Genomic DNA, 27536 nt, shown 5'->3' with positions numbered 1-27536 from the left:
TTTTGGATGTATTTTTCCTGAGTGTCGTGAATTACCTCAAGTGCCTACCACTGCTTGCTTGCTGTTATTCCTGTTAATCTGTCCAGTATACTTTAGCTTACTCTATTCTTGTCATTGTAATTCCTTTTAAAGTTATTTCTTAACTGGGTTTCTCACACTCAAACGGTGGTAAGGAGTGTTGCTGAACAAAGAGACCTTGGAGTACAGGTTCATAGCTCCTTGAAAGTGGAGGCGCAGGTAGATAGGATAGTGAAGAAGGTATTTGGTATGCTTTCTTTTATCGGTCAGAGTATGGAGTGCAGGAGTTGGGACATTATGTTGCAGCTATACAGGACATTGGTTAGGCCACTGTTGGAATATTGCATGCAATTCTGGTCTCCTTCCTATCGGAAAGATGTTGTCACAGCTGAGGGGTAACCTTATAGGGGTTTACAAAATTATGAGGGGTATGGATAGGATAAATAGACAAAGTCTTCTCCCTGGTATGAGAGTCAGGGCAGCACGGTGGCTCAGTGGTTAGCACTGCTACTTCACAGCACTCGGGGCCCAGGTTTGATTCCAGCCTGGGACAATTGTGTGTGTGTGGAATTTGCGCATTCTCCCTGCATTTGTGGGTTTCCTCTCACAGTCCAAAGATGCTAAATTGCCCATAGGTTAAGTGCGTTAGTCAAAGGGAAATAGGTCTTGGTGGGTTATTCTTCGGAGGGTCGGTGTGGACCTGTTGGGCGGAAGGGCCTGTTTCCACACTGTAGGAAATCTAATCTAATCTAATCTAACTAGAGGACATAGGTTTAGGGTGAGAGGTGAAAGATATAAAAGAAGCTGGTACAATTGCAACCTTTAAAAGGCATTTGGATAGGTATATGAATAGGAAGGGTTTGGAGGGATGTGGGCCAGGTGCTGGTAGGTGGGACTAGATTGGGTTGGGATTTGTGGTTGGCATGTCCAGGTTGGACAAAGGGTCTGTTTCCATGCTGTACATCTCTATGATCTTTTAATCCGAGATGGTTAATTAAATACATCTCATTAGGATTACCAGATCCAACATAGGCTGCTCCCTGGTTGGCTCCATTGCATATTGCTCTGGAAAACTATCCTTACGGTACTCTGAATTTGTTATCATAGCTACCCTTTACAATTTGATTAACCCAATCAACATGAATAACATCACTCCTAACTATTGCTATATTCATCTTACATGTTCCAATTATTTAGCGTTTATAGTCTTACCCACAGTGTTTGGGTGGGGGGGGGGGGAAGAGAAGAGAGGAGAATATCTGTGATCAAATAACGGATGTACTCAGCAAATAAAATGGAATATTAATACCTAAAATGCATTTTAATTATGATGCTGTTTTGTTCAACAGCAATACAACTATTTGCATGACTTTCGGGATAACATGGCAACATACCTGGCAACAAAAGACGATGTTGCAGCCCGATCAGTGTCAAGATAGAAAAAAGAAAGCAAACCTTGCAGGCTGTACATTGTATATAAATTTTACAATTATCTGACCTAGACAGAAGAATTCTGACTAAAAACCATTAAGTTGTAATGCTCAGTCTTTCTTCCACAGCTATGCCAGGCTGGCTGCGTAATTCCAGCATTTCCAATTTATTTCAAATTTTCTAGCTGCATTTTCCATTTGTATTATATCATATCAAACCTGTTTGGGCTTTTATTTACTGGTTCCAGTTTTGTATCAAAATACTAAATTGTGTGACATTTTTCAGAAAGTACATGGATATATAGTTACCATTTTAATATACAATGTGAAGTAACTGATTTTCACAGCTGGATCACAAACAGGACAGAAATAAATTAACTACACCACGTGTCTTAAGAAACAGTTAATCAAAAAATGATGTTGAGAGCAATCAATTGTCTACATAGATAATTTGTGTAACTCGGGTTAAACTTCGCCCGAGATAACAAAAAATGTCACAACTCAGTATTCAAACTGAACAGTGGAAAAAATGCCTTGTGTGTTGGTACTTCAGATTTTTGTTGGTGATCACTTTAGGCCACTAAACTGCTGAAAAACAGTCACGCATTCAACATACAAAAGGTTTCTCCAGAAGTATGAGTTTTGAATTGCATGTCATTCCATATATAAGAATGATATACAACATTATATTGTTGTATAACAACTATGCCCATTTACTCAACACTGATCGCTTCGTAACTTTCCTATAAGGCTTACAGTGAGAAAGCAAAAGCAAACTCAACATAAAATACAATTAACTCGTCAATTCTCAATGTTTGAATAGGATCAATGTAAAAGTAAAAATGCATTAATATTAAACTCTATCTTTATAAAAGAACTATAGCATACAGGAATGGGTTGGTAAAGTCTTTAATCAGTTTTTTCATTTACAATTGTACCTTTGCAATAAAATGTTGTGTGTCCATTCTTAAAAAGCATCAGCCTCAATTTGCTAACAGGAATATTTGTAAAGTAGTTTTAAACACAACTCAAGTCGTTCCATACTACTATTTCATTATTGACATTTCCCATGGTTCACCTAAACATTAAATGTTGCATTTTTCAGCACACATTTTTAACATTTGTTCATTTATTTCCAAACTTTTTATTCGTAGGATTTTGTGCAGAAAAAAAAAATAGCTGATAAACACCACATCTAGTGATGAGTGCACAAACTAACAAAAGCTACTATGAAAAGTGAGTTTGTTATTTGAACTTCAATCATAATTAGAACAACTGCTACACCAAGGCTCAAAATAACCAAATACGTTATGTAGTGAGTACATAAAAACTACATAAATATGTCAGTCAAATCAACATTGAGTACTTTGGCACCATTACTAGAGCTAAAACATTTTTAAATAAAATGTTATTTTGCATGGGAAAGGGACCCATTTGTGTAAAAAGAACTTTAATCTGTGTACTCTGTAAAGACTGACTATCATAGGTTATTTCCATAATTTTTCTGTGCGTTCAACAAACTTAAAATAAATTCTGTTTGCATAATCCAAAGAAACTATAAAATGTTCATTTTACTAAAATTGTAAATAATATCCATTGAGTTTTAGGGGTTCAAACTATATCCAGATTTCTCTGGTCTTTTATTTTTAATTGGACACAAGATATTTGAGCCAAGTTACATAATTGTTTACATAATATACCTGTAAATAGCAAATAGGAGTGTGATTCAATGTTACATTTTAAAACATAATCTGAGATTAGTGATTTCATACATAAAGTACAAACTTAATTCTTGAGTTTTGGATCAAGGCAAACTGCAGAAATCATTTTTTTCTACAGGCAGAAAACTAAAAAAAAAACCCCGGGGGCAAAATGTCCATGAAACGTAGGGAAAAACATTTAATCTATATACATACAAAGCCATTCATATCTGGTGAACTACATGTTCTGTTGATGGGCCCCAAGTTCTTGAAAAACCATTATCCTTCTGTTTCTTGCATGGAGTAAACAATTTCACTGGATCTCACAAATGTTTTTTAAGAACTCACCAACACATAGATCATTCTGCAAAACAAAATTGTGAAAACATCTAATATAGTAAACTTGTCAACATTAAATAACATCACAGAATTGACTTCAAAGTAACCAAATCAACTGCTGTAGTCAGATTTAACACATACTGATCTCTGGACTCCAGTATAAATGGTATCTCCCCTAGTGTCTTCAAACTGTCCTTTCAGTCATGCATTCCATGCCCATCCTTCCTACCTCTTGAATATTTGCTGCTACACATTAAGGGACGCCTCTAATCCTTCACCTAAAGGGTTATTACCCTTACTCTGTTTGAAATTATAAATAAGAACACCAGGATTAGGAGCAGGTCATTCAACCATTTCAGTGTGCTTTGTCATTCAAGTGACCTACTTTCTTGTCAGGTGCACCTACAACTTTTGAATCCTGGTCAATAATTTCAAAAATCTATTTCACTCAGTTTAATGATGCACCTTCCACCTTTCTCCGTGGTACTGAATTCCAAAGATTAACAACCACAGGAGAAATTCCTCCACACTGCCTTGAAACTGAGCTCTTAAGTACTAAACATCCAAATAAGGGATAACAGCCTCTTTAGCATTTCGCTAATCAAGCACCCTCAGAATAACTTCTCATTCTCCTAAACTCGGAGTATAGATTCAACTTTGCTTCACAAGATCATCCATTCATCTCGGAGATCGTCAAATGAGTACTTTCTGAAACGCCTCAAGTGAAAATATATTCCACCTCAAATATGAAGACCAAAACAGGGCACAGCACTCCAGGTGTGGTCTCAGTAATAATTTGTATAGTTGTAACAAGACTTTTTTGACATACTTCATCCTCCTTGCAATAAAGGCCAACATTTCACATCCTCCCTAATTACTTTCAGTTCCTGCATGCTAATTTCATGTGATTTCTGTAAAATGACATCCAGCTACCTCTGTATTACAATGTCCTTAGTGTCTTCCCATTTAAGTAAAGTTCTACTTTTCTCTTCTTCCGAAGAAAAGGGAAAAATCATTTTTCCACATCAGAGCACTTATCCAAGTTATTAACACAATGTAAGATTGATACAGTACTGATCCCTTTAGCATCCCACTGGTTACAGCTTGCCAAATGGAAATGATCCATTTATCCCAACTGTTTCTTATTGGCCAATTTTCTATCCATCCTAATGTTTAAACAAGATGAGGGTTTAAGTAATGTTGTAACATTTTATATAGAACTTTACTGAATGCCTTTAGAATCGGAATACAATCACTGCTGTTATCAACTCTACTTCTTACATCCTCAAAGAACTATAATAAATAAACAAACATTATTTCCCTCTCAGAAAACTACACTGACTCTGATGGTATTCTAATTTGCTAAATATCCTGCTGTTACTTTCTTTGTAATAGTTTCTCACACTTTCCCAATTACAAATGTAGCTAGCCAACAGATTATTGCATTCTATCACACCCCCTTCTTTCTCGAATATAGCAATTCAATTTTTTTTTCAAACTTGGAGTTAGAGAGTCTAAGGATGAGCGTGACATTGTTGTCGAGCGTCAGTAAAACCCCAGCTAGTTCACGAATAGTCTTTGGGGAAAGAAACTTTAGGGTGGCACGGTGGCTCAGTGGTTAGCACTGCTGGGTTCAATTCCCGCCTCAGGCAGCTATCTGTGTGGAGTTTGCACATTCTCCCCGTGCTTGCGTGGGTTTCCTCCGGGTGCTCTGGTTTCCTCCCACAGTCCAAAATAAAATGTGCAGGTTAGGTGAATTGGCCGTAGTGTTAAGTGAAGGGGTAAATATCGGGGAATAGGTCTGGTGGGTTGCTCTTCAGAGGGTTGGTGTGGACTTGCTGGGACAAAGGGCCTGTTTCCACATTGTAAGTAATCTAATCTAAAAAAAAATGACATCCTTAGCTAGTCTGGCTTACATGTGACTCCAGACCCACAACAATGTGGTTGATTCCTAACTGCTCTCTGGACAATTAGGGATGCGCAATAAATGCTGGCCCACCAATGATGCCCACATATGTGAATGAATAGAATAGTGAAAGCTTGGATTTACGTTTCTAGCTTTGGATCTAGAGAATGTTTGATGATTACAACGAAGATAGCCAACATCGCTGCAACCACTCCTTTTGTAGCAGAGCATCACTAGAATGCACAATCTCAGGAGACTTCTTTGCCCAAGTTCCATCAGTTTTCTTAGTTCTTTGTTAAGCTGCTTTTTGTCCCTGATTACTATTCTTGGAATGCTTTTTCTCTTCTGCTATGAAAACAGACAATATACTGTTCTAATCTCTTCAATTTCCCATCATCAATTCTCCAGTCTCATCCTCTAAGGGATGAGCATTTGCTTCAGAAATTTTCTTCCTCCATATGTACTTGAAGAAGCTCAATCTCGGTTTTATTATTTCTTGCTTTCTTGTGCTCATTTTCCAACTTAATTCTCCTCTTCCATTTTCTTAATCAGCCTCTTCTGGTTTCTAAAATGTCCCCAAACTTCTGTTTCATCTAATCTTTGCAGTAAACATTTTATTTCCATTTAATTTTATTCTTCAAGTACTTAGTTAGCCATAGAATGTGCATACTTCTCATAGATTATTTCTTAATAACACATGACATTTGTACAAGACATTGGTTAGGCCACATTTAGAATACTGTGTACAGTTCTGGTCGCCACATTACCAAAAGGATGTGGACGCCTTGAAGAGGGTGCAGAGAAGGGATTACGAGGATGTTGCCTGGTACGAAGAGAGATTGAAGAGGTTAGGTTTATTTTCACTAGAAAAAATAGGAGATTGAGGGGGAAAACCTGATTGAGGTTTACAAAATCATGAAGGGTATAGACAAGGTGGATAGAGACAAGCTTTTTCCCAGGGTGAAGGATTCAATAATAAGAGGTCATGCTTTCAAGGTGAAAGGTGGAAAGTTTAAGGGGGATACACACAGCAAATACTTCACACAGAGGGTAGTGGGCGTTTGGAACGTGTTGCCAGCGGAGATGGTAGAGGCAGGCACGGTAGAGTCATTTAAGATGCATTTGGATAGATGTATATGGAGGTGGGAAGCAGAGGGATACAAATGCTTAGGAATTGACCGACAGTTTTAGACAGTACATTTGGATCGGCTCAGGCTTGGAGGGTCGAAGAGCCTGTTCCTGGGCTGTAAATTTTCTTTGCTCTTCTTTGTTCGTTATATCTGCATTAGATAGGCACAAGAAAGCACAAGACGCAAAATCTACCATACACGCACCGCGGCAGCATACACATCATCTACAGCAACTCAAGGTTACTTCAATAGGACAGCATTCCGCTGTATGTCTAATGCCAGAAATGAGCACAATGTTGGATAAACACCAACACCAAGTCATACATGACCCTGATATGGACATATATCGTCATTATTTTAGGACTGCTGGGTCAGTATTCTACATGTCACCACATCCCAAGAGATGTCTCTTCTGTCACCTAGTGACTCTTCTGGACTGGATAGACGATTATTTTCACTTTATGTTCCTAACCTCCTCCTTTTCAATACAAACATTTTTGTCAATACTACTTACCCCTAAACCTTCTCACCTAGTTGACTCTTTCATTCCTAGCTTGGCTTCCTATATCCTTTTTGTCTCCTCTATAGATTCAACCTCAAGACTGAATAACCATATAGTTTCCCACTGTAGTTCTTCATTTCCTAGGATTTTCAAATGAAGCAACTCCTCTGCTTTCTCTTCCTCCTTCCACAGACATAATGCAATTATTGCTTCTTATTTTATCCCATCATCTACAGCCTTCGACCTGCAGCGTCAGTTTTATTTTTTAATCCAAGTTTCTTAATTGAAAAAATACCCCACTCTGAGAACATGAAACCCAACACCTTAAGTTTTATACTTCAAAAAGGTCATTCTAAAAACTTAATGGCAGACAAATGTCAGTGGTAAAGCTGAAAAAGTAATTCTAAAACAATTAATTTCTATACCAACTTACCCATATAGATAGTAAAAAAAAGACAACAGGTAAAATGCTAGTTTGCACCACCCTTCCTTCTGACAATATGCTAGTATATCTGCATTCATAATGGTAGTAGGGTCGTAGAGACCTGGAACGCTCATTATAGGTCTAGTCATGTACCTGCAAATAAATGAAATGTGAAAAAGAGTCAATTTCTGTTATCAAATGTAGTGATCAACAAATAAGCAAGCCAAAAATGGAGTACAGACTGTTTCCAGATCATTCATTTGATACTTGATACCAAATAAGGCAGACCCATAAAATTAGCTTGATGGACAATGTATCAAGTTCAGGTCATGTCATTGCACAAGTTAATTTAATGGTTTTTAGTACCTTGATTGAAAAGCTAAATAAAATTAGAAAATGTTTTGTATATAATTTGGCTTTGGTAATGCAAACTGGTACAAAGCTACAGTACTGCAAAGACAATATTGGAATTCTCTACTTTTTTTAACTTAATAGTATCCATTTCGTAATAATAGTATCCATTTATAGACAATGTCTTAGATCGCACATTTCCAAGGAACAGTTGATCCCAAAAATAATACAGTAAGTTACTAATTAGGGGAAGTAAAGATAGTATCCCATTGAAAGAAAAAGTATATAATTCTGCAAAAATCAAGTCAGAGGTTGCACAGAATATAAAAAAAAGCTAAGGCAGAGAGAGACATCAATTTAAAAACAGACAGTAAGAGTTTCTACAGGTACTTAAAAAGTGGAAGAAAATGAGAGGATATTGAAAGTATTGTCAGAACTAAAAGCTGCTGGACCTAGTCTACAACATTGTCCTTTAGGACCTGAATAGATCAATTGGTGTTGCTGCCAAGCCACTCTTGTAGTGGAGATTAAAATCCCCCACTCAAAATACATTTTGCACCCTCAGTGCTTCCTCCAAGTGTTGATCAACGTAGAGGAGTGCTGATTCATTAGCCAAGGGAGGATGGATACATGGTAAACAGTTGGAGATTTCTTTGCCCATGTTTAACCTGAAGACATGAGACTTCACAAGGTCCAGAGTTAATGTTGATGACTCCCAGGACGATTCCCTCTTAATTACGTACCACTGTGCCACCACCTCTGCTGGGTCTGTCCTGCTGGTGGGACAGGACATATCCAGGGACGATGATGGTGGTGTCTGAGACAGAGCCATATTCAAGGAATGATACCTTATGGACAATGTCAAGTTGCTGCTTGACTAGTTTGCGAGACAGCACTCCTAGTTTTGGCTCAAGCCCCCAGATGTTAGTGAAGAGGACTCAGCAGGACAACAGGGTTGTTTTTGCTGCAGTCATTTCCAGTGTCTAAGCTGACGTTCGATCGTCTGTCCAGTATCATTTCTTAGTTGACACTTCATAGTGATTAATACAACTGATGGCATGCTAGGCTATTCCAGAGGACAGTTAAGAGTCCAACCACATGTAGGCCAGACCAGGTGAGGATGACAGATTTCCTTCCCTGAAGGGCATCTGAGAGCCAACAATCATCATTAATTTCATGGTCATCAGATGATTGTTAATTTCAGATTTATTTTAAAAATTGAAGTCAAATTCACTTCCATGGCAGGATTCAAATCCTGGTCACCAGAATATTAGTTTCTGAATTAATAGTTTCACAATAAACCATTAGGCCTTGGCCAGAGTTAGGTCCTTACAAATATTTTTTTGCAAACAAAAAGCAACATACAGGTTGAAATACTGTAACCTGTGTGCCGTATCATATTCCTAGCTAATACAACTTGTAAAATAAATCACTAAATCTAAAATAAAATATATACAGTTTGGCACTTCAGGACTTCGGAGCAGAAAACTTCAAATCATTAAATTGAAATGGTGCACATAAATTAATTAATAAAAAAGCATTTAAAATTTATTTCATTTTAAAGAAATACAATATATAAGCGCTGTGAATACAGTAGGTGAGCTGCTCGAGGTAGAGTCATAGACATGTACAGCATGGAAACAGACTCTTCGGTCCAAACCGTCCAGGCCGACCAGATATCCCAACCCAATCTAGTCCCACCTGCCAGCACCCGGCCCATATCCCTCCAAACCCTTCCTATCCATATACCCAATCAAATGCATCTTAAATGTTGCAATTGTACCAGCTTCCATCACATCCTTTGGCAGCTCATTCCATACACATACCACCCTATGCATGAAAACGTTGCCCCTTAGGTCTCTTATATCTTTCCCCTCTCACCCTAAATCTATGCCCTCTAGTTCTGGATTCCACCACCCCAGGGCAAAGACTTTGCCCATTTATCCTATCCATGCCCCTCAATTTTGTAAACCTCTATAAGGTCACCCCTCAGCCTCCAACGCTCCAGGGAAAACAGCCCCAGCCTGTTCAGCCTCTCCCCGCAGCCCAAACCCTCCAACCCCGGCAACATCCTTGTAAATCTTTTCTGAACCCTTCAGGTGGGGAGGCTGGTCAATTACAACATTTCAAGGGTTACTTTTATTCTTTTATTCAGTTTTAAAGAACCCTTTTTACTTCTCAGTAGATTAGAATCCCTACAGTGTGGAAACAGGCCCTTCGGCCCAACAAGTCCACATCAACCCTCCAAAGAGTAACCCACTTGCCTCTGACTAATGTACCTAACACTATGGACAATTTAGCATGGCCAATTCACCTGACCTGACCATCTTTGGATTGTGGGAGAAAACTGGAGTACCCAGAGGAAACCCATGCAAACATGGGGAGAATGTGTGAACTCCACACAGACAGTCACCCAAGGCTGGAATCGAACCTGGGTGCTGTGAGGCAGCAGTGCTAACCACTGAGCCACATTTGGATGGATATATGAATAGAAAGGGTTTAGAGGGATATGGGCCAAGTGCTGGCAAATGGGACTAGGTTAGTTTAGGACATCTGGTCAGCATGGAGGAGTTGAACTGAAGTGTCTGTTTCCATGCTGTACATCTCTATGACTCTATATGAAAAGTAGCTGAAAATGTGTTGCTGGTTAAAGCACAGCAGGTTAGGCAGCATCCAAGGAATAGGAAATTCGACGTTTCGGGCATAAGCCCTTCATCATGAAAAGATGAAGGGCTTATGCCCTCTATATGAAAAGTACACAGGTAAAGTTTTAGTTCAACACACGCCATCTAGTGGCAGACAATGTCGATGCAGGCAGACTTAAAAATCACACAGCACCAAGTTATAATCCAACAGGTTTAGCTGGACCACTAGTTTTTGGACCACTGCTCCGAAGTACACAACCAGTTGATGATGCAGGCAGAACTACATATACTTGTATTGCAAAACTTCTACTACTGGGATTTTAGTGCAAGCCCAGATGGGTAACCAGGACAGAAACAGACACCACAGACTTTACAGATGAGGACAGAGGTCTGGTGGTGGTTTAGCTGGATAAAGAGGGACTGAGGGCAGGGAAGAGAGGATGAGACAAGGCCAGGGGAAATGAATATGGGTGCAGAAGCATTGGGAAAGCATCTTGAAAGCAGACAATCTATAAAATAGATAGTTTAGCAAACAATATTAAATAGAAACTCTCAATGTAAATCAAATATATTGTCATTTTTTAAATAAGCAAAGTTAAAGCGAAACATTAACTGAAAGAACTTTAGATGAGGAAAATGATTTCTCTAATTAAAGAAAGGAAGGAGACAGAAAACAGGTATTTACAGGCCACATTTGTCAGATTGATTCCAATGTTTTTTTAAGAAGTTATGGTAAGGCACTTCGAAGATCTCAATGTAATCAGGCAGAGTAAACAATTTTATGAAAGAGAAGTCATGCTTGACTTAGTTAATGGGAGTTCTTTGAGGAAGTAACAGTGAAGACAAATGTCAATCTAAGAATGTGTATACTTCGATTTCCAGAAGGCATCTGACAAGGTGACACAAAGGTTACTACACCAAATCATAACTCATGGTGTTGGGAATAACATTAGTACAGACAGAGGATTGGTCACTAAGGAAACAGTAGATATAAAAGGGTCACTTCCAAGTTGGCCAGATATGACTTGGAAAGCTGGGGCTTCACTATTTATCATTTCTGTCAATGACTTGGATAAAGGGACAATGGATGGTTTCTAAATTTGTTGATGACATTAAGAAGGTAGAAAAGTGAACTGTGAAGAGAAGGTCTTAAGTAGTCTGCAAAACGATCATTAAACGTATGGGTATACAATAGAGTTTGAACATGTCAGAAAATATTAACTATTCCAAATTGGCAGGAAGAACAGTAAAGCAACATCTTGCTTAAATGCAGAGAAACTGTAGAGTTTGAGGTCAAGGGAAATCTGGATGCCCTGGTAGATGAATCACAAAAGGTTGGTGAGCAGGTACAACAAATGATTTGAAAAGGTAACTAGTGTTATCATTTATTAAATGGAGAATAGAATACGAAACGAGGGATGTTTTGCATGCGAGGCCTTATCTGGATTACAGTGCACAATTTTTGGCCTTCCAATTTTTAAAAAAATGAAATACATTAGAAGTCACTCAGAAAAGGTTCACTCAACTGATACTTGAAATGGGGCATTATCAGGAAAGGTTAGTCAGACTGGACATGTATCTCTGGAGCTTACAAGGAAGAGAGCTGATCTTATTGAAAAATACAAGATCTAAGAGGACTTCACAAGGTAGTTGCTAAAATGATATTGTCTTTATAGGAGAGACTAGAACCAGGAATACAGTTTAGAATTAAAGGGTAGAGAAAAGTGAGATGTTAAAGGGTTAATTTGTTTATTGACATGTTAAGAAATTGGATCTCCTGGAGGGGTGGGGGGGTGGGGGAGGAGTGTTTTTTGGTCTTGCAGGCAGGAGGTGACAATCTAATCATACTCTGTAAATGCTGCAGTTTAAGGAGTACCCTAACCACACACTGCTTCTGGAAATACCCTAATCACTTCACATTGTTTTTAGGTGGCATGTGACTATGGGGGAATGGTAGTGGATTGTGCAAAACTCGGTATAAAGAGAGGAGGGGGAGGGAGCCTTGTCCAGGGAGCCTCGCTTGACACGCTCCGCAAGCATCTTGAAGAGTGTTAAGTGATCCTCCAAAAGCTTGCAGAAATAAATCGTGGCAGTTCACAGAAGTTGGCATATTACAGTTGTATCAAGCGTGTAAGAATCTCAAGAAGGGAACCTAACATTAGAATAATGTTCTCTCAGAGGGTCATGAGTCTTTGAAACAAACAAATAAGCAACGTAATCAGTATCCAAGAGAAAAATACAGTTAACATTTCGGGTCTTACCACCATACATTACACCCTACATCTTTCCTCTACAGTGGTAGGCAAGATAATATCAACATAATGCAGAAATCAAAATAAAAAAAACTACATATTTCAAATTCACTATATCAATTTTAAAGCACTGAACTCTGACTCTGTTATTTGCATTGTTCAATTCCAATTACTCAATAATTCCAAAATCTTTAGCAAAAACTCAACATTAACAAAAGCAATGGTACACCACAGCATTAAGTGAATCTTGCACTGGAAACAGTCACCCAACTAAGACTAAATACTTAAAGTGTAGGAATTAACAAATATCCTGGAGTTTGCTTAATTGTCTGAAGGATCATGAACATTTATTTGGATAATTTCCCATGGGAAATTAAATAGATACGATAGGTTTCATTTTAAAGTTTCAGAAGATTTATAGAAGTGTCAGTATTGTTGAGCAAACTGGCCTATTCTCTTCAATGCTCAAAATTCAGAAATCCAAAGACAATGCAGCAAGACAGTGCAATCAATCATTTTAGGTACTCCATCAAACCATTAGAATTAACAAAGTTCACGAGGTGTACACCATCCTCCCTACAATCTGAATAGTAATGAATCCATGGCTGTGAAAAGGTTTCTGCATATGACATATATGGTTTCATACATCATGTATGTAACTACAGAACAACTTGATTGTTTATGGATTATTCAGTATACTGAAGTGTGTCCTGAAGGAACTATTTTTTCGGGAGCAACAAGGATTGGGTAATAAATGCTGGTTGAGCCAGTGACACTCACACCGCATGAATGAACGAAAAAAAGGACAGCCAAATACTGGGGTATACAATCTATATATTGGCATTGTACCAGCACTGAAATGTTTCCATGAGGCAGCTCAATTCTCTGGTAGGCCATGCGCTTTTTTTGACTGATGTCAGTACCCACTTAGTGGGAAATACCACTCAAGTAATCACTGCATAGTGGAAACAGCAACCTGAAACAACTTCTTAACCCTGTTCAAATGTTTGAGATACTTTCCCAGAATAATAAGTAGAAGATTGGGATTTCTCAGGTCCAAAAGTGAGAGGTTTTGCCATCTTTGCCCCATCTTGCTGCCCCATCTATTTTTGTAACATAAGCAAATGGCTAGGGCCCTGTTTACAAGATTGCTGAGAAGATAAATCTTGTAGCATGCTGAGCTAATATGAATCCGAACATGCAAAGATAGTCAAAATCCTATTGGCTGACTTCTCAATTAACAGAAAAGTGAGCATAATGAACTGCTTCAACTCAGAAGTTAATTTAGGCATGAGTGGTCAGCATTATGGTATGTAAGGAAATCCTTAGCCAGATTCAAAGATCACGTACCAGTCATCTTTTGTATCAGAAATTAGAGAGATTTAGGTTGTTAGGGCTCATTCCATCATAAAAATAGATTTTTTTGTAGAAACAAGGCCAACTGGGAAATCCACTGATGAGTTCTTCACTACTGTCAACCACAAGCCTACCTTCACAATATATACACATCTGTATAGATTTGTATAGTGCTTCACACTAAGATTGGTCTTATCAGAAATCTTGTAGCCATTTGATCACCTTGAATGCTTGACACAGATAAAGAGTCACATCAGACTTTACAGCCACGTACAAACTTGCTCTTAAGAGTGGAAGAGAATGATCCTCGTCTATGAGGGACTGCCAATGACCATAGAGCATATCAAAGCTATTTCATAGGTGACACTGATCAGATGCCTATCACATTTCACACAAATGGGCTGAAGAATACTACTTTTGAACCTGAAAAGTCTACTTTGCATTACCTTGAAACAGTAAAACATCCCAAGAAATTTGACCAACAGGTTAATCAATCTGCCTGACACCAAACAAATGGCATTTTCCACTAACAACGTTCTGCTTACCATATGTTTAAGCAAGAGTGTCTGAATTTCATTGATAGTACAATGTTATGTATATGGGTCCCATGTTCCAACAATTTTCTAATCAAATCAATAAGCATGTTCATTTATTTATACGAGTCACAGTACAGAATATATTCACCTATCCCACACTAACAAAAAGTGTAACAAAACATGTGATTCTGAGATTGGGCAACACATGGCAAATAATCCCAAGAGCACTACTCACTGTACTAAGCACCAATTTAGGATCACAGAGTCATACAATGGGATGGGGCCCTTTGATCCATCAAGACACAAGACTACCCTAATTCTATACTCGGCCCATTTTCCAGCACCTAGCCCATAGCTTTTTATGTTATATTTCAAGTTCTCATCCAAGTACTTTTCAAAAGTTTCCTATCTTACCACTCTCTGGGCAAATATAATTTTTCTTAAATCCCGTCTAAACCTCTCATCCTAAAATTATGCCTCCTTGTTAATGACCTTTCAACTAAAGGGAATTTAGGATAGTCTGTCAAATATGCACCATACTTGATTTACACTTGCTAGAACTACCACATACTAATACGCAGGGAGACATTCTCCAAATAAAACAAATACTCTCAAGCCTTGCATCTTTCTAGAATTGTCTCTCAGCTTGGGGAGTCTATAGTTCCCCACTGTTTTTTTTTTCAAGACATCTCTTCTCCTACAATATAAATTAGAGGGTATTTGAAACTTAGTATTCTTGGATTTCTCGTGATGAATTCAAGGCAAAACATTTCAGCAACATCACTCTCTTCTCAGCAAAACTCTCTTCTCAGCAAAATGTATATTCTGTATTACGAAGTAATACGTAATAAGAGAGATTGTGTGCCAGACTTCAGGTAAAGGCATGCATTACAGAAAGGAAAATACAAATAAGCTAGAGGAACAGTGTTGCTCATTTAACATAATTTCAATTATCTTTTCAATAGGAAATGCTTAAAATACCTTCAGCAGAAAACTGCAGACATCATGTACTTACCTCCAGATATGGTAGCCCAGCAAAGGCATATTGACACCCAGTGTAAGCCACTCTGTCGCACATAGGAACATGACACAGAAGAAGGCATGGATGAGATACTCAGGAAGTACCAGCTGGAAAAAAAAACTTAAAGTCAGCATGTTTTATTATATTTGCTTTTGCACCAAAGCAAAAAGAAAACACCCTTTGGATTTTTAAAAATTATTAGAACTCCTCTAGGACAAATCAGTCATTAAAGCAATAGATATTTAGTAAGCAGTCTTCAAGAATTCCACGTGTGGGGGCGTCATTACATAGCCCAATAAATTATCATTGTTTTACATCTGGAGACTCAAGTTCAAATCCAGACTGTGCAATGGACTGAATTTTTCCGCATCTAAAGGTTCTAAGTAAATATTTGAATAATCTCAATTTTCTAATTTTCTCAATCAAGTTTCTAATGAATGAAAGTCCATAAAACTAAGCATAATCCAGCACCAATCGTCACCAAATTAGTAGTCTCAAAACCACAAGAATTGAAAGAACTTTACACTGCCTTTATTTCATGCCACGTTTTTCATGCAAAATGTGTCATTCCCCAGCATTGCTTACAATACAGGAAAATAAATTGGTTCACATCTGATAAAGACAAATTCAAACTTCAAGGAATCTTAGGGGTAACGAACAAATCCATCTTTCGAATAAACATTTACACATCCTGTCCAAGCTGCACGTTTATTGACAGGGATGCATTCAGAACAATGGGTGCAACACATGATGCAGAACTATTCCAAAAAAAAATTCCATAGATATTACAAAGCATGAACAGGAACACCAGATTGGAATAAAGCAAGGTATGCAGCAGCCACGTGACATGCAAGTTTAAGAAATTAGAAATTATGATGTTATTTTCTAAAATAATTAAAATATATGTAGACTTTAATACTGCAATCATTTAAAGTCCTTTAATCCCTACAGCACTGTTTCATCCAGGCACAATCATGATCCCATTTCAAATTTGACAAAAGAAAAAACCTGTGTCGAGAGCTGATGGGCCTAAAATCATGTCAATCTTCAAACTTCTAAGAGTTGGTAGGATTTGTAGCTCAGGAACAAAAAGGCTACATGCTTCAATTTTCTTTAAAGTACAAAATTAAAAACAACACTTTAAGAATACAGGACAGAGGGGAGAAAACAAGAGAAGTGAAACATTTAGAATATTTTTTAAACGTAGAACACATTTTTCTCATTCAAATACATCAAGGAGAATTTTACGCTCACATGAAGGATGTCAATTCCAGCAACTGGAATATTTTTGTTATGTTGTGCTCTAATTTCAATATCAAACATTCCAAAGTCTGATACTACTAATCAGCTGGAGAGCAAAGCTTCCTTCAATCCGTTTTATCCTCTATCCCCACTATACCTGTTTTAATCATTACACTTTTCAGTCACCTTTAGAATACCCACATGGGGTGTGTTTACCAAATTAAGAATGATTTTTGCTCTGGGACTTTAAAGGATATAGTAAACCAGTTGAGTTTTACAACTGCGGTCACCATTAAGCTTTTATTGCATTGAAATTTCATAATCTGTCATAGTGGGATTCAAATCCATATCATCAGAAGTTTAACTTGGGGTTCTACTAATCCATAGACATTACCACTACAGCCCCAAGGCAGCCTTAATATAGAGCCTTAGCATAAAAGTACATATTGTATGATCATATTCCAAGTTATTGCCATGCACCGATAATCACACAGAAGTCTTTGATTTTCATGGTATTCTGATCGTAAGCCAACATAGGTTAAACTTTTCAGAATGAAATGGTTACTTCCAAACAATCCTTTTCTTTAAAAATATGGCTTGAGAAAGAGCATAGCAGCATGGAATTTTGGTTACCTGTCTTAATAGACAGCTTTACACCAGAAAAATGGAAAATGGCAGCTAGTACAGGTTCTACCAAATTGGAAGCTATATTTTATTCATTCACAGGATGATCACTTCCTGAGCCATCATTTACTGCCTTAGCTGACCTTGAGATGGTACTGGTGAGCTGCCTTCTTGAAACGTTAAAGTCCATTTGTGTAGGTATACCACAATGGCATCAGGGTGGAAATTCCAGAATTTGACCCAGCAACACTGAAGAAACAAAGATATATCTAAATTTGGACAATGAGTGGCTTGAAGGAGTACTTGCAGTAGAATTCAATGATTGACACTGTTGGAATATATTTCAGGTGGTTTGGTTTCAGATATGCCAAGTTTCTTCCTATATATTCTTGGGGGATGTTGGATGTTGTAGCAAGTAACATTTTACGCCACATAAATGCTAGACAACGACAATCTGCAATAAGAGACAACCTCATTACCGCCCCTTGACATTCAATGGGTGTTACTATCACTGAATCCCCCATTAACAACATCCTGGGGGGTTTGCATTGATCAAAAATTCAACTGGACTCACTATGTAGAGTCATACAGCACAAAAACAGGGTCTTCAGCCCAACTCGTCCAAGCCAACCAGGTATCCCAAACTGAACTATTCACATTTGCCTGCATTTGGCCCATATCTCTCTAAACATTTCCAATCCATGTACATGTCCAAGTGTCTTTTAAATGTTGTAATTGTACCCACCTGTACCATTTTCTCTGGCACTCGTTATATACACACACACACTTCAATTTTGCCCCTCTCACCTCAACTTATGCTCTCTAGTTTTGGACTCCTCTACCCTGGGGAAAAGCCTTTAGCTATTTATCTTAGCTATGCCCATGATTTTACAAAATTTGTATAAGGTCACCCCTCAGCCTCCTACATGCCACAGATAAAAAGTCCCAGCCTATCCAGCATCTCCTTATAACTCAAACCCTCCAATCTTGGTAGCATTCTTCTAGATCTTTTTTGCATCCACTTCAGTTTAATAACATCCTTCCAATAACCAGGTGACCATAACTGTATGCAGTACTCCAAATACTGCCTCACGAATGTCTTGTACAGCCATAACATGACATCCTAACTCACCATGGGTTGGCATGGTGACTCAGTGGTTAGCACTGCTGCCTCACAGCATCAGGGACCTGGGTTCGATTCCCACCTCAGGCGACTGTCTGTGTGGAGTTTGCACATTCTGTGTCTGCGTGGGTTTCCTCCAGGTACGCCAGTTTCGTCCCACAATGCAAAGGTGTGCACGTTATGCCATGTTAAATTACCCATATAGTGTTCTGGGATGTGTAGGTTAGGTATATTAGTCAGAAGTAAATGTAGACTAATGGGGAATGGGTTTGAGTGGGATACTCTTCAGAGGTTAGTGTGGACTTGTTGGGCTGTAGGAATTCCACACTGCAGGGATTCTATTCTATAAATACACAGTGGCTGCAAGAGTAGATTTGAGGCGAAAAATGCTACAGTAAGTAACTTACTTCCTGAATCCCAAAGGTCTGTCCACCATTTACAAGGCACAAGTCAGGAGTATGATGAAATACTCCCCGCTTGCCGAGGTGGGTGCAGCTCCAACAACATTCAAGAAGCTTGACAACATCCATGACAAAGCAACCATGTCGACAAGCAGCCACTCCCCCCACCACAGACACACAGTAGCAACAGCATGTACTATCAAGGTGCACTGCAGAAATCATAAAACATCCTTAGACAGCAGGTCAAAACACAGTACTTCCCTCACTTAAGGGCAGTGTGGGTCTACCTGCAGCACATTGACTGCAGTGGTTAAAGAAGGCAGCACATCATCATCTTCTCGAGGGCAACTAGGAACAGACAATAAATGCTGTCAAGCCAGCAATGCCCACGAGTGAATGAAGAACTTGCTACTCATTCATATTATTTAGATTTTAGATTACTTAGTGTGGAAACAGGCCCTTTAGCCCAACAAGTCCACACCGACCCGCAGAAGCGCAACCCAAGACCCATTCCCCTACATATACCCCTTCACCTAACACTATGGGCAATTTAGCATGGGCAATTCACCTAACCTGCACATTTTTTGGACTTGGGAGGAAACCAGAGCACCCGGAGTAAACCCATGCAAACACGGGGAGAATGTGCAAACTCCACACAGTCAGTCGCCTGAATCGGGAATTGAACCCGGGTCTCTGGTGCTGTGAGGCAGCAGTGCTAACCACTGTGCCGCCCACACAAATGACTTTGCTACATAGTGTGAGACAAGATTCATCAACAGTCTAGAACAACAGACAGAGACTGCAATTGCTCCTCCACAAAGGGCAGACTGAATTTTTAAAACTTCTAATCTGGAAAGATTCCTGGATGTGGATGTCGGTTTGCTCACTGAGCTAGAAAGTTAATTTTCAGAGGTTTCATCACCATACTAGGTAACATCATCAGTGAGCCTCCAGTGAAGCACTGGTGTTAGTGACCCGTTTTCTATGTGTGTGTTTAGGTTTCCTTGCATTGGTGAGTATCCAATGGACATAGTTTGACAATTTCTCAGCAACAAACCCAAAGCAGACAAAACACAACCAGAAACCTTAGCCACTCTCCCCTTACATCACAGACATCTCTGAAATGTCTGTCAGACTACTCAGATCTCTTGGCATCATGGTAGCCCGCAAACCCACCAACACATTAAAACAACAGCTAATGAACTTGAAAAATCCCATATAGACAGCAAGCAAAACTAATGTCATTTACAAAATAGCTTGCAAGAACTGTAACAAACACTACATTGGACAAACAGGCAGAAATCTAGCCACCAAGATACATGAACATCAAATAGTCACAAAAAGACCTATTCTCACTCGTATCCTTACATACAGATAAAGAGGGACACCACTTCAATTGGGGCAACACGTTCATCCTGGGACAAGCCAAACAGATTCACGCACGAGAATTCCGAAAAGCATGGCATTCCGACCAGAATTCGATCAACAAACACACTGAGTTGGACCCAATTACCACCCTCTGAACCAATGAAGAGGAAATGCCATCAGCATAGGACATGACATCACCAACCCAAGGAAACCTAAACACAAATAGAAAGCAGGTCACTAACACCAGCGCTTCACCGGAGGCTCACTGATGATGTTACTTTGGATGGTAACAAGATCTCTGAAAAACGAACATTCCAGCTCAGTGAGCAAACTTACATCCAGAACCTCAACCTGAGCTACAAACCTTCTCAAAACTAGTTAATTCCTGGTTATTTTCTGGCAGTGACTCACAAATTTATTGAATTCAATTTCATAACTAGCTACGACAAAGTTTGTTTGCTACTCCTGCAATATACTACCAGACCAGAAACAATAGAAGGAGAGGCATGAGAGGAAGCACATGGTGTTTCTAGTTAGGGAAAACATTATTCCTGTAATTAGAGAGGATATTTCTGAGAGATCATTCAGTGAAACTATATGGGCATAAATTAGAAATAAGAAAGGGATGATCATTTTATGGGATTGAGTGTCAAGGAAAATTGAGGGGCAAATATGTGGAGCGATCTCAGATACATGGAAGAATAATGGAGTTGTAATAGTAGGGGACGTTAAATTTTCAAACATCGACTGGGACTACCAAAGTGTTAAAAGCATTTGTTAAATGTGTTCAGAAATATGTTCTTTGCCATGATATAACTGCACTTACCAGAAAGTATTAGATAACTTACAATGTGGGAACAGGCCCTTCGGCCTAACAAGTCCACACCGACCCACCGAAGCGCAACCCACCCATACCCCTACATTTACCCCTTACTTAACACTACGGGCAATTTAGCATGGCCAATTCACCTGACCCGCACATCTTTGGACTGTGGGAGGAAACCGGAGCACCCGGAGGAAACCCACGCAGACACGGGGAGAACGTGCAAACTCCACACAGTCGCCTGAGTCGGGAATTGAACTCGGGTCTCAGGCGCTGTGAGGCAGCAGTGCTAACCACTGTACCACCGTGCCGCCCAAAAGGAGCAAAACTTAATCTTCTCTTCAGTAATAAGGCAGTGCAAGTGACTGTAGTGTTAGTAGGGGATCACTTTGGGTCTAGTGATCACAATTCTATTAGTTTTAAAATAGCTATGGAAAAGGATAAGCATAAAAGCTAAATTTCTTAATGATAGTAAAGCATATTTAATAAGCCAAGATCTTTTACAAGTTGATTGGAATAGACTGTTCACAGGTAAAGAGACAAGTGGAAAGTGGGAGGCTTTCAAAAGTTTGTTAATGAGAGCTCAGAGGCTTTACATTGATGTTAATAAAGGGTAAGGCTGATAAGAGTAGGGAACAATGGATCAATAAAGATATTGAGGTTCTAGTCAATAAAAAAGAATCATACATTAGGTAAAGAAAACGGGGATAAAATGAATTTCTCTTTAAGGGTATAAACAGTTTGAAGAATTCTAAAGAGGGAAATCAGGAGAACAAAGAAGGGATATGAGATAGCCTCGGCAGATAAGATTAAGGGTAATCCAAAAAGATTCTACAAGTACTTTAAAAGCAAAAGAGCAACAAGACAGAGAATAGGGCCCCTTAAAGATCAATGAAGTTAACTATGTGCTGAATCTCAGGAGATGGGAGCGATACAAAATGAATATTTCGGGTCAGCTTTTACTGTGGAGAAAGAAATAGAGAAGTTGGGGAAATAAATATTGATGCTTTGAAAACAGTTCACATTATAGAAGAGAAAGTGCTGGAGGTCTTAAAAAGCATAAAGATGAATAGGTCTCTGGTACCCATACAGGTGTATCCCAGACCAGTGGCGAGTTAGGGAAGAAATTGAGTGGGCCATTGCAGAAATATTTGTGTCAACTACAAGCACAAATGTCAAAGGACTGGAGGGTGGTTAAAGTTGTACTTTTATTTAAGAAAGTCTGTAAGGAGAAGCCTAGGAACTATAGATCCGAAAGCCTGACATCGGTGGCAAGTAGGTTGTCGGAGGGGATTGTGAAACATAGGATTTACATACATTTGAACGGGCAAGGACTGATTAGTGGTAGTCAACATCCTTTTTTGTGAGGGAAACCTTATCTCAAATTTGATTGAATTTTTTGAGGAAGTAACCGAAAGATTGATGAGGGCAGAGCAGTAGACATTGTTTATATGGACTTTAGTAAAGCCTATGACAAAGTTCCACATGGTAGACTAATGAGTCAAGTTAGATCACATATGATTCAGGGTGTGCTTGTCAATTCGATACAAATTGGTTTGACAGTAAGAGACAGGAATGGTGGTGAAGGCTTGTTTTCAAACTGAAGTCTGTGACCAGCAGTGTTCCACCAGTACTGGGTCCACCTTTGTTTGTCATTTATATAAATTATTATTTGGATGAGAGAATAGGAAGCACAGTTAGTAATTTTGCAGATGACACCAAAATTGGTGATATAGTGAACAGTGAAGAGGATTACCTAAGGTTACAAAGAGATCTTCATTAATTAGGTCAATGGGCTGCAGAGTGGCAAATGCTAGGTATTGCATTTTGGTAAAACAAAGAAGAACTGGACTTATATTATTAATGGTAGAGCCCTGCGTAGTGTTGTAGAACAGAGATTGATGGGGTCATGTACATAATTCCTTGACGTTTGTGTCACAGGTAGATAAGGTCATTAAGAAAGCATTAAGCACACATGCATTCATTGCTCAGACCTTTGAGTACAGGAGTCGGGACATCACGTTGAGGTTGTACAAAATGTTGGTGAGGATTCGTCTGAAGTACTGTGTGCAGTCACCCTACTATAGGAAGGATATTATTAAAATGGAGAGGGTTCAGAAAAGATTTGCCAGGATGTTGCAGGGACGGAGGGCTTGACGTATAAAAATAGGCCGGGACTAGAGGATAGGATGTTATGGGGTGACCATAGAGAGGTTTATAAAGTCAAGAGGAGCATAGATAAGGTGAATACCAAGGGTTCTTTCCCCTAGGGTGGGGGTGTTCAAAATAGGGGGACACATATCTTTAAGGTGACAACACAAAATTTTAAAAAAGACTCGATGAGCTACTTTTTCTTTTAAACACAGTAGTTTGTGTGTGGAATGAACTGCCAGAGGAAATTATCAGTGCAGGTATACTTAAAATATTTAAAAGACATTTAAATAAGTACATGAATTGGAAAGGTTTGGAGAGATATGGAGCAAACGGAGGCAAGTGGGAATATTTTAGTTTGGGAACGTGGTCAGTGTGGACTACTTACACCAAGACGTCTGTCTCCATGCTGTATGACTCGTTCAGAACATGAGGAAAAAGAACAGAAAAATATGCCAACAGAACTAGGTTTGAAGGACACTGGCAGGGAATGTATATAGAGCATAAAAATCAGCATAAAACCATTTGGGCTCCAATAGGCTGCTTCTGTTGTCATATCTCTCTGCAATATAATTCAATGAAATACAAAATTCCAAACCCATACCAATTAACTGTCTCCCTACATAAAAAGCAGAAAGATGCAAGTAGTGGTTCAGTAGATAAATGCAAGACAACATCCAAAGCAGTAAGCTCTTTCCAGATCAATCCCTGGTCAACTGTTTCTATTTCTTAGTCATGGTGAAAGAAAGAGTACAACAGCAAATTTGAATGGATAACAATAAATGAACTGTTTCAGAGGAGGTACGGAATAAATTACTCAAATTGTGAAACAATGGCTAAGTCACTTTCTTTGGGAAAAAAACCAAGTTAACAACTAGAATCCTGACAAGGTATTTACACTATACGTTTTTTGCCAAGGTAACAGAAACTGAAGATTTAATTCATTTTTAGGACAAGGATATCACTGGCAAGGATGGATTTTTTAAAAAGTCTCACTAGTTCCCCAAGGTACCAACTCGACAACTCACTGCATTGTTTAGGCAATTCATGGCATAAGTAAAAGGCAAACATGTTGATGAGACTGGAATCACATACTGACCAGCCAGAGTCAAAGCAATGAACCAGATGGAGTAGAAGGAGGAAGAAAGGAGGGGTAACAGGAGGAAAATCTCCTACCACAAAGCATTCAGTCCTCATGGCCTTAAGTTGTCTTCCAGCAGTAGCTATGGCCTTCACTATAGACTACCAAATGCGAGATATGGCCTCCGATTGGTCAGCAGTTCGCAATGAGTGGGACCTCTGCCCAAGTGGCCCACTATCATGTGAAATGCCTGATTGGAAAAAGGCATAGCAAGCTTCCTGCGAAGAGACTGTTCACAGGAAATCGCTTCCTCAATCGAATGAGACGCCAGACACAAATTGAAAATTCTGAGTTTTAAAACAATAAAACTTGCAGATTTTAAATTTTAAAGATTGTACAAGAATACTATTCTAGAATTGCGCAAGATATGGCATACAGAAGGTTCATGTGGAAAATTCAAACTAAACAGGTCCAGAGGACACTGACTCAGCATGTAAAAAGCAAACATAGATCATGAAACAGATGGAATTAAACTCCAGATAGAGACAGGGAGGCAAACACTCAGGATTCTTTGAAGAAACAACTGCATGTCACAGTTATGAGCAGGAAAGGAGAACTTGACATGTTTTTATGGCTGGATGAATGAATATTGCCAAACTGACCCTTATTCTACAATTCTTTTGACTTGTGAATAGTGTTTCAGCCAATAAACTACAAATTAAAAGGTTGCCATTTTGTTAGTATATATAATTAGAATTGACCATATGACTGTTCAATAATTAACTAAATATATATTCTCAATGTATCTTTTCATTCATTGAAAGATTGCCAACCAAAATCCCAATATTGAGATGAATACTGATCACCAACAATAAACGTTCCACTTTATGCACAAGAACGTGCTTATATGCTTGATGATGCCAGGCTGGGTCATTTACAATAGTCTTTCAGTTAAGCAACTTAAGCAACTGAAGTTGAGATTCTTTAACCATTCCAAAGGATTTATTACATTGTTAAAAATTACAACAGTTGAGCTTGTAAAAGTTTAACGCACACTGCATTTTTCAATTTCAAAATGATTTCTGATTCCAAATCCTAAATTATTTGATGATACAATCAGCCGTGACAGTGTGGTTTACAAATTAAAATGTAATTGTAACATCCCGAAACTATGGGTTTTCTTTCCAATGCAGTATTAAGACAATTTCTTTGAAAATGGTGAACAGGTTTTCATTTTACCCCATATATTGTCAATTATGATCTGAAAGACATTCACATATGACCTCCAGGAAAAAGGTATTAAAACAAAAGGCATTTTAACTAGAAGTTAGTACGAACCTTTAATGCCAATTTGACTCTTTTAATCTTTTTGACCTTTACAACTGTCTTTGTGCCGAAAAAATGACAAAAGCAGATTGAAAAAATGTTAGTATGACAGCTGACAAGATCATTGCAGATTAATAAGTCAGAATACAAAGCGGAGCAAGCATAAATCAATAGACTTAAATAAAAACAGTCCTCTTAAGTAGAGAAAACTGGAAGTCTAGACATAAAGCAAAATATTTAAAATAATCTCATTCACTTACAGGATTGAGTGTATTACATTGGTCTATAGGATTCTTGTAGTCAGTCTTCAGTTCATCAAATGCTATAATCTGAAAAACAGTACATCGTATAAGGGCGCAATTTAATTGTGCATTTCATTTGCAATTGCACAAACTGTTCGACCTACATTATTCATCATACTAAAATATATATCCAATGTAATCTTTATTATATTCCACTCTTTCTGCTAAGGATTTTAAATGCGAAGTAAAAAATACATTGCATGCATCAAAAAGTTGTAATAACTATCCTTATACTTGGCACAATTTGAGTCTGCGGTACGGGAATTAATCAGGATGTTGCCAACAATTGAAAAGTCTGGCAACAATCAACCCAAATCTCTGAATGGATTCAAAGAGAGCAAGAGCATTAGAAATGATTATTGTTTTCAATAAGACGACCGGATTGAGAAGATATTTCAGAGGTTTAGTGAGGAAGAGAGAAATGTGCTCGTTGTACGGCAGGATCGCCGGGACACCCTCCCTCAGTGCCGGCCTCGGGCCTGATAACTAGGGCCAACCGGCAACTCTACCGCCATCAGCTTCTCCCCTCCCCCTGCCCCTCCGACTCAGCAGGAATCGCCTTAGCAAAAGTCTGGACGCTCTTTTAAAACTCAAAACAGATATAAAATCGTATATCATTTTCGTAACTCACATGCCAAATGGCGAAAAATATGAGCGCGGCGGTGAGAAGCAGCGCCAACATGTAACAAAAGGCCGCGAAAGTAAACGCCATCTTGGGTCCGTCCAGGCAGGCACCCGGCGCGATAACGTCAGCACGTCAAGGCCAGGCCACACCTCACGTCATCCAGACGATTAATATTGATGAGGAGATGCTGGTGTTGGACTGGGGTGTACAAAGTGAAAAATCACACAACACCAGGTTATAGTCCAAGCGGTTTCATTGGAAGCGCACTAGCTTTCGGAGCGTCGTTGCTCCTTCATCAGGGATTGTGGAGGGCTCAATCCTAACACAGAATTTATAGCAAAAATTTGCAGTGTGATGTAACTGAAATTATACATTGAAAAATTGATTGTCTGCTAAGCCTTTCATCTGTTAGAATACAGTGATAGTTTCACTTCTTTCTGTATAAATCACAAAATCTTTTTTTAAAAAGTTGCATTCTCGGGTTAGCTGTTCACAATGGTGATAGCTAGACAATATGTTGAAGGTGTTAGCCCCCTGTGTGCTCTGTCTATGACCTGATGTTTAGATTGATTCTAATCTAAAAAGTGAGATAGAGTTTTACATAAATTCATGCAGTTTTTGAGCAAAGTACAATGTAAGTCTGCAAGTACAAATTCACCCCACAAGATATATGTGTGCATGTGAGTCTTTGTCTGTGTATGTGTCTGTCTGGGTTGGGGGTTGTGAGTGTGAGAAAGTGTGTGTGTAGTGAGTGCAGAGTGTCTTAAGTCTGTGAGGGGGTTTATGTGTGTGTGTGTGTGTCTGTGTGCACGTCTGTGTATATGTGTGTCCGTGTGTATGTGTGCATAGGAGTGCCTGTG

At 38.8% G+C, this 27536-nt stretch overlaps 2 protein-coding genes across 4 annotated transcripts in view; one reads left to right on the top strand and one right to left on the bottom strand.

Annotated features, from left to right (window-relative positions):
- Positions 1-2387, top strand: part of cdkn3 (cyclin dependent kinase inhibitor 3) — a 29410-nt gene extending 27023 nt beyond the window's left edge. Inside the window, exon 8 of one of the 3 annotated variants that reach the window (XM_060829150.1) lies at positions 1368-2387. In XM_060829150.1, the coding sequence (XP_060685133.1) occupies positions 1368-1457 (90 nt within the window). In that variant the 3' untranslated portion in view covers positions 1458-2387. The remainder of the gene's footprint in view (positions 1-1367) is intronic. The other 2 variants (XM_060829151.1, XM_060829149.1) reach the window with 2 other exon arrangements.
- On the bottom strand, positions 2347-26788 carry cnih1 (cornichon family AMPA receptor auxiliary protein 1). The gene is made up of 5 exons (XM_060829152.1): positions 26683-26788; positions 26010-26078; positions 15605-15717; positions 7459-7602; positions 2347-3512 (listed from the first exon to the last, which is right to left on the bottom strand). Exons 1-5 carry the CDS (start codon positions 26761-26763, stop codon positions 3485-3487), a joined length of 435 nt encoding a protein of 144 aa, XP_060685135.1. The 5' UTR covers positions 26764-26788; the 3' UTR covers positions 2347-3484.
- Between the last annotated feature and the right edge of the window lie 748 nt (positions 26789-27536).

The sequence above is a fragment of the Hemiscyllium ocellatum genome, chromosome 8, assembly GCF_020745735.1.
Source record: "Hemiscyllium ocellatum isolate sHemOce1 chromosome 8, sHemOce1.pat.X.cur, whole genome shotgun sequence".
Classification (NCBI taxonomy): Eukaryota; Metazoa; Chordata; class Chondrichthyes; order Orectolobiformes; family Hemiscylliidae; genus Hemiscyllium; species Hemiscyllium ocellatum.
Note: the sequence above shows the minus strand (reverse complement) of the source record. Positions and strands in the feature narration are given on the sequence as shown.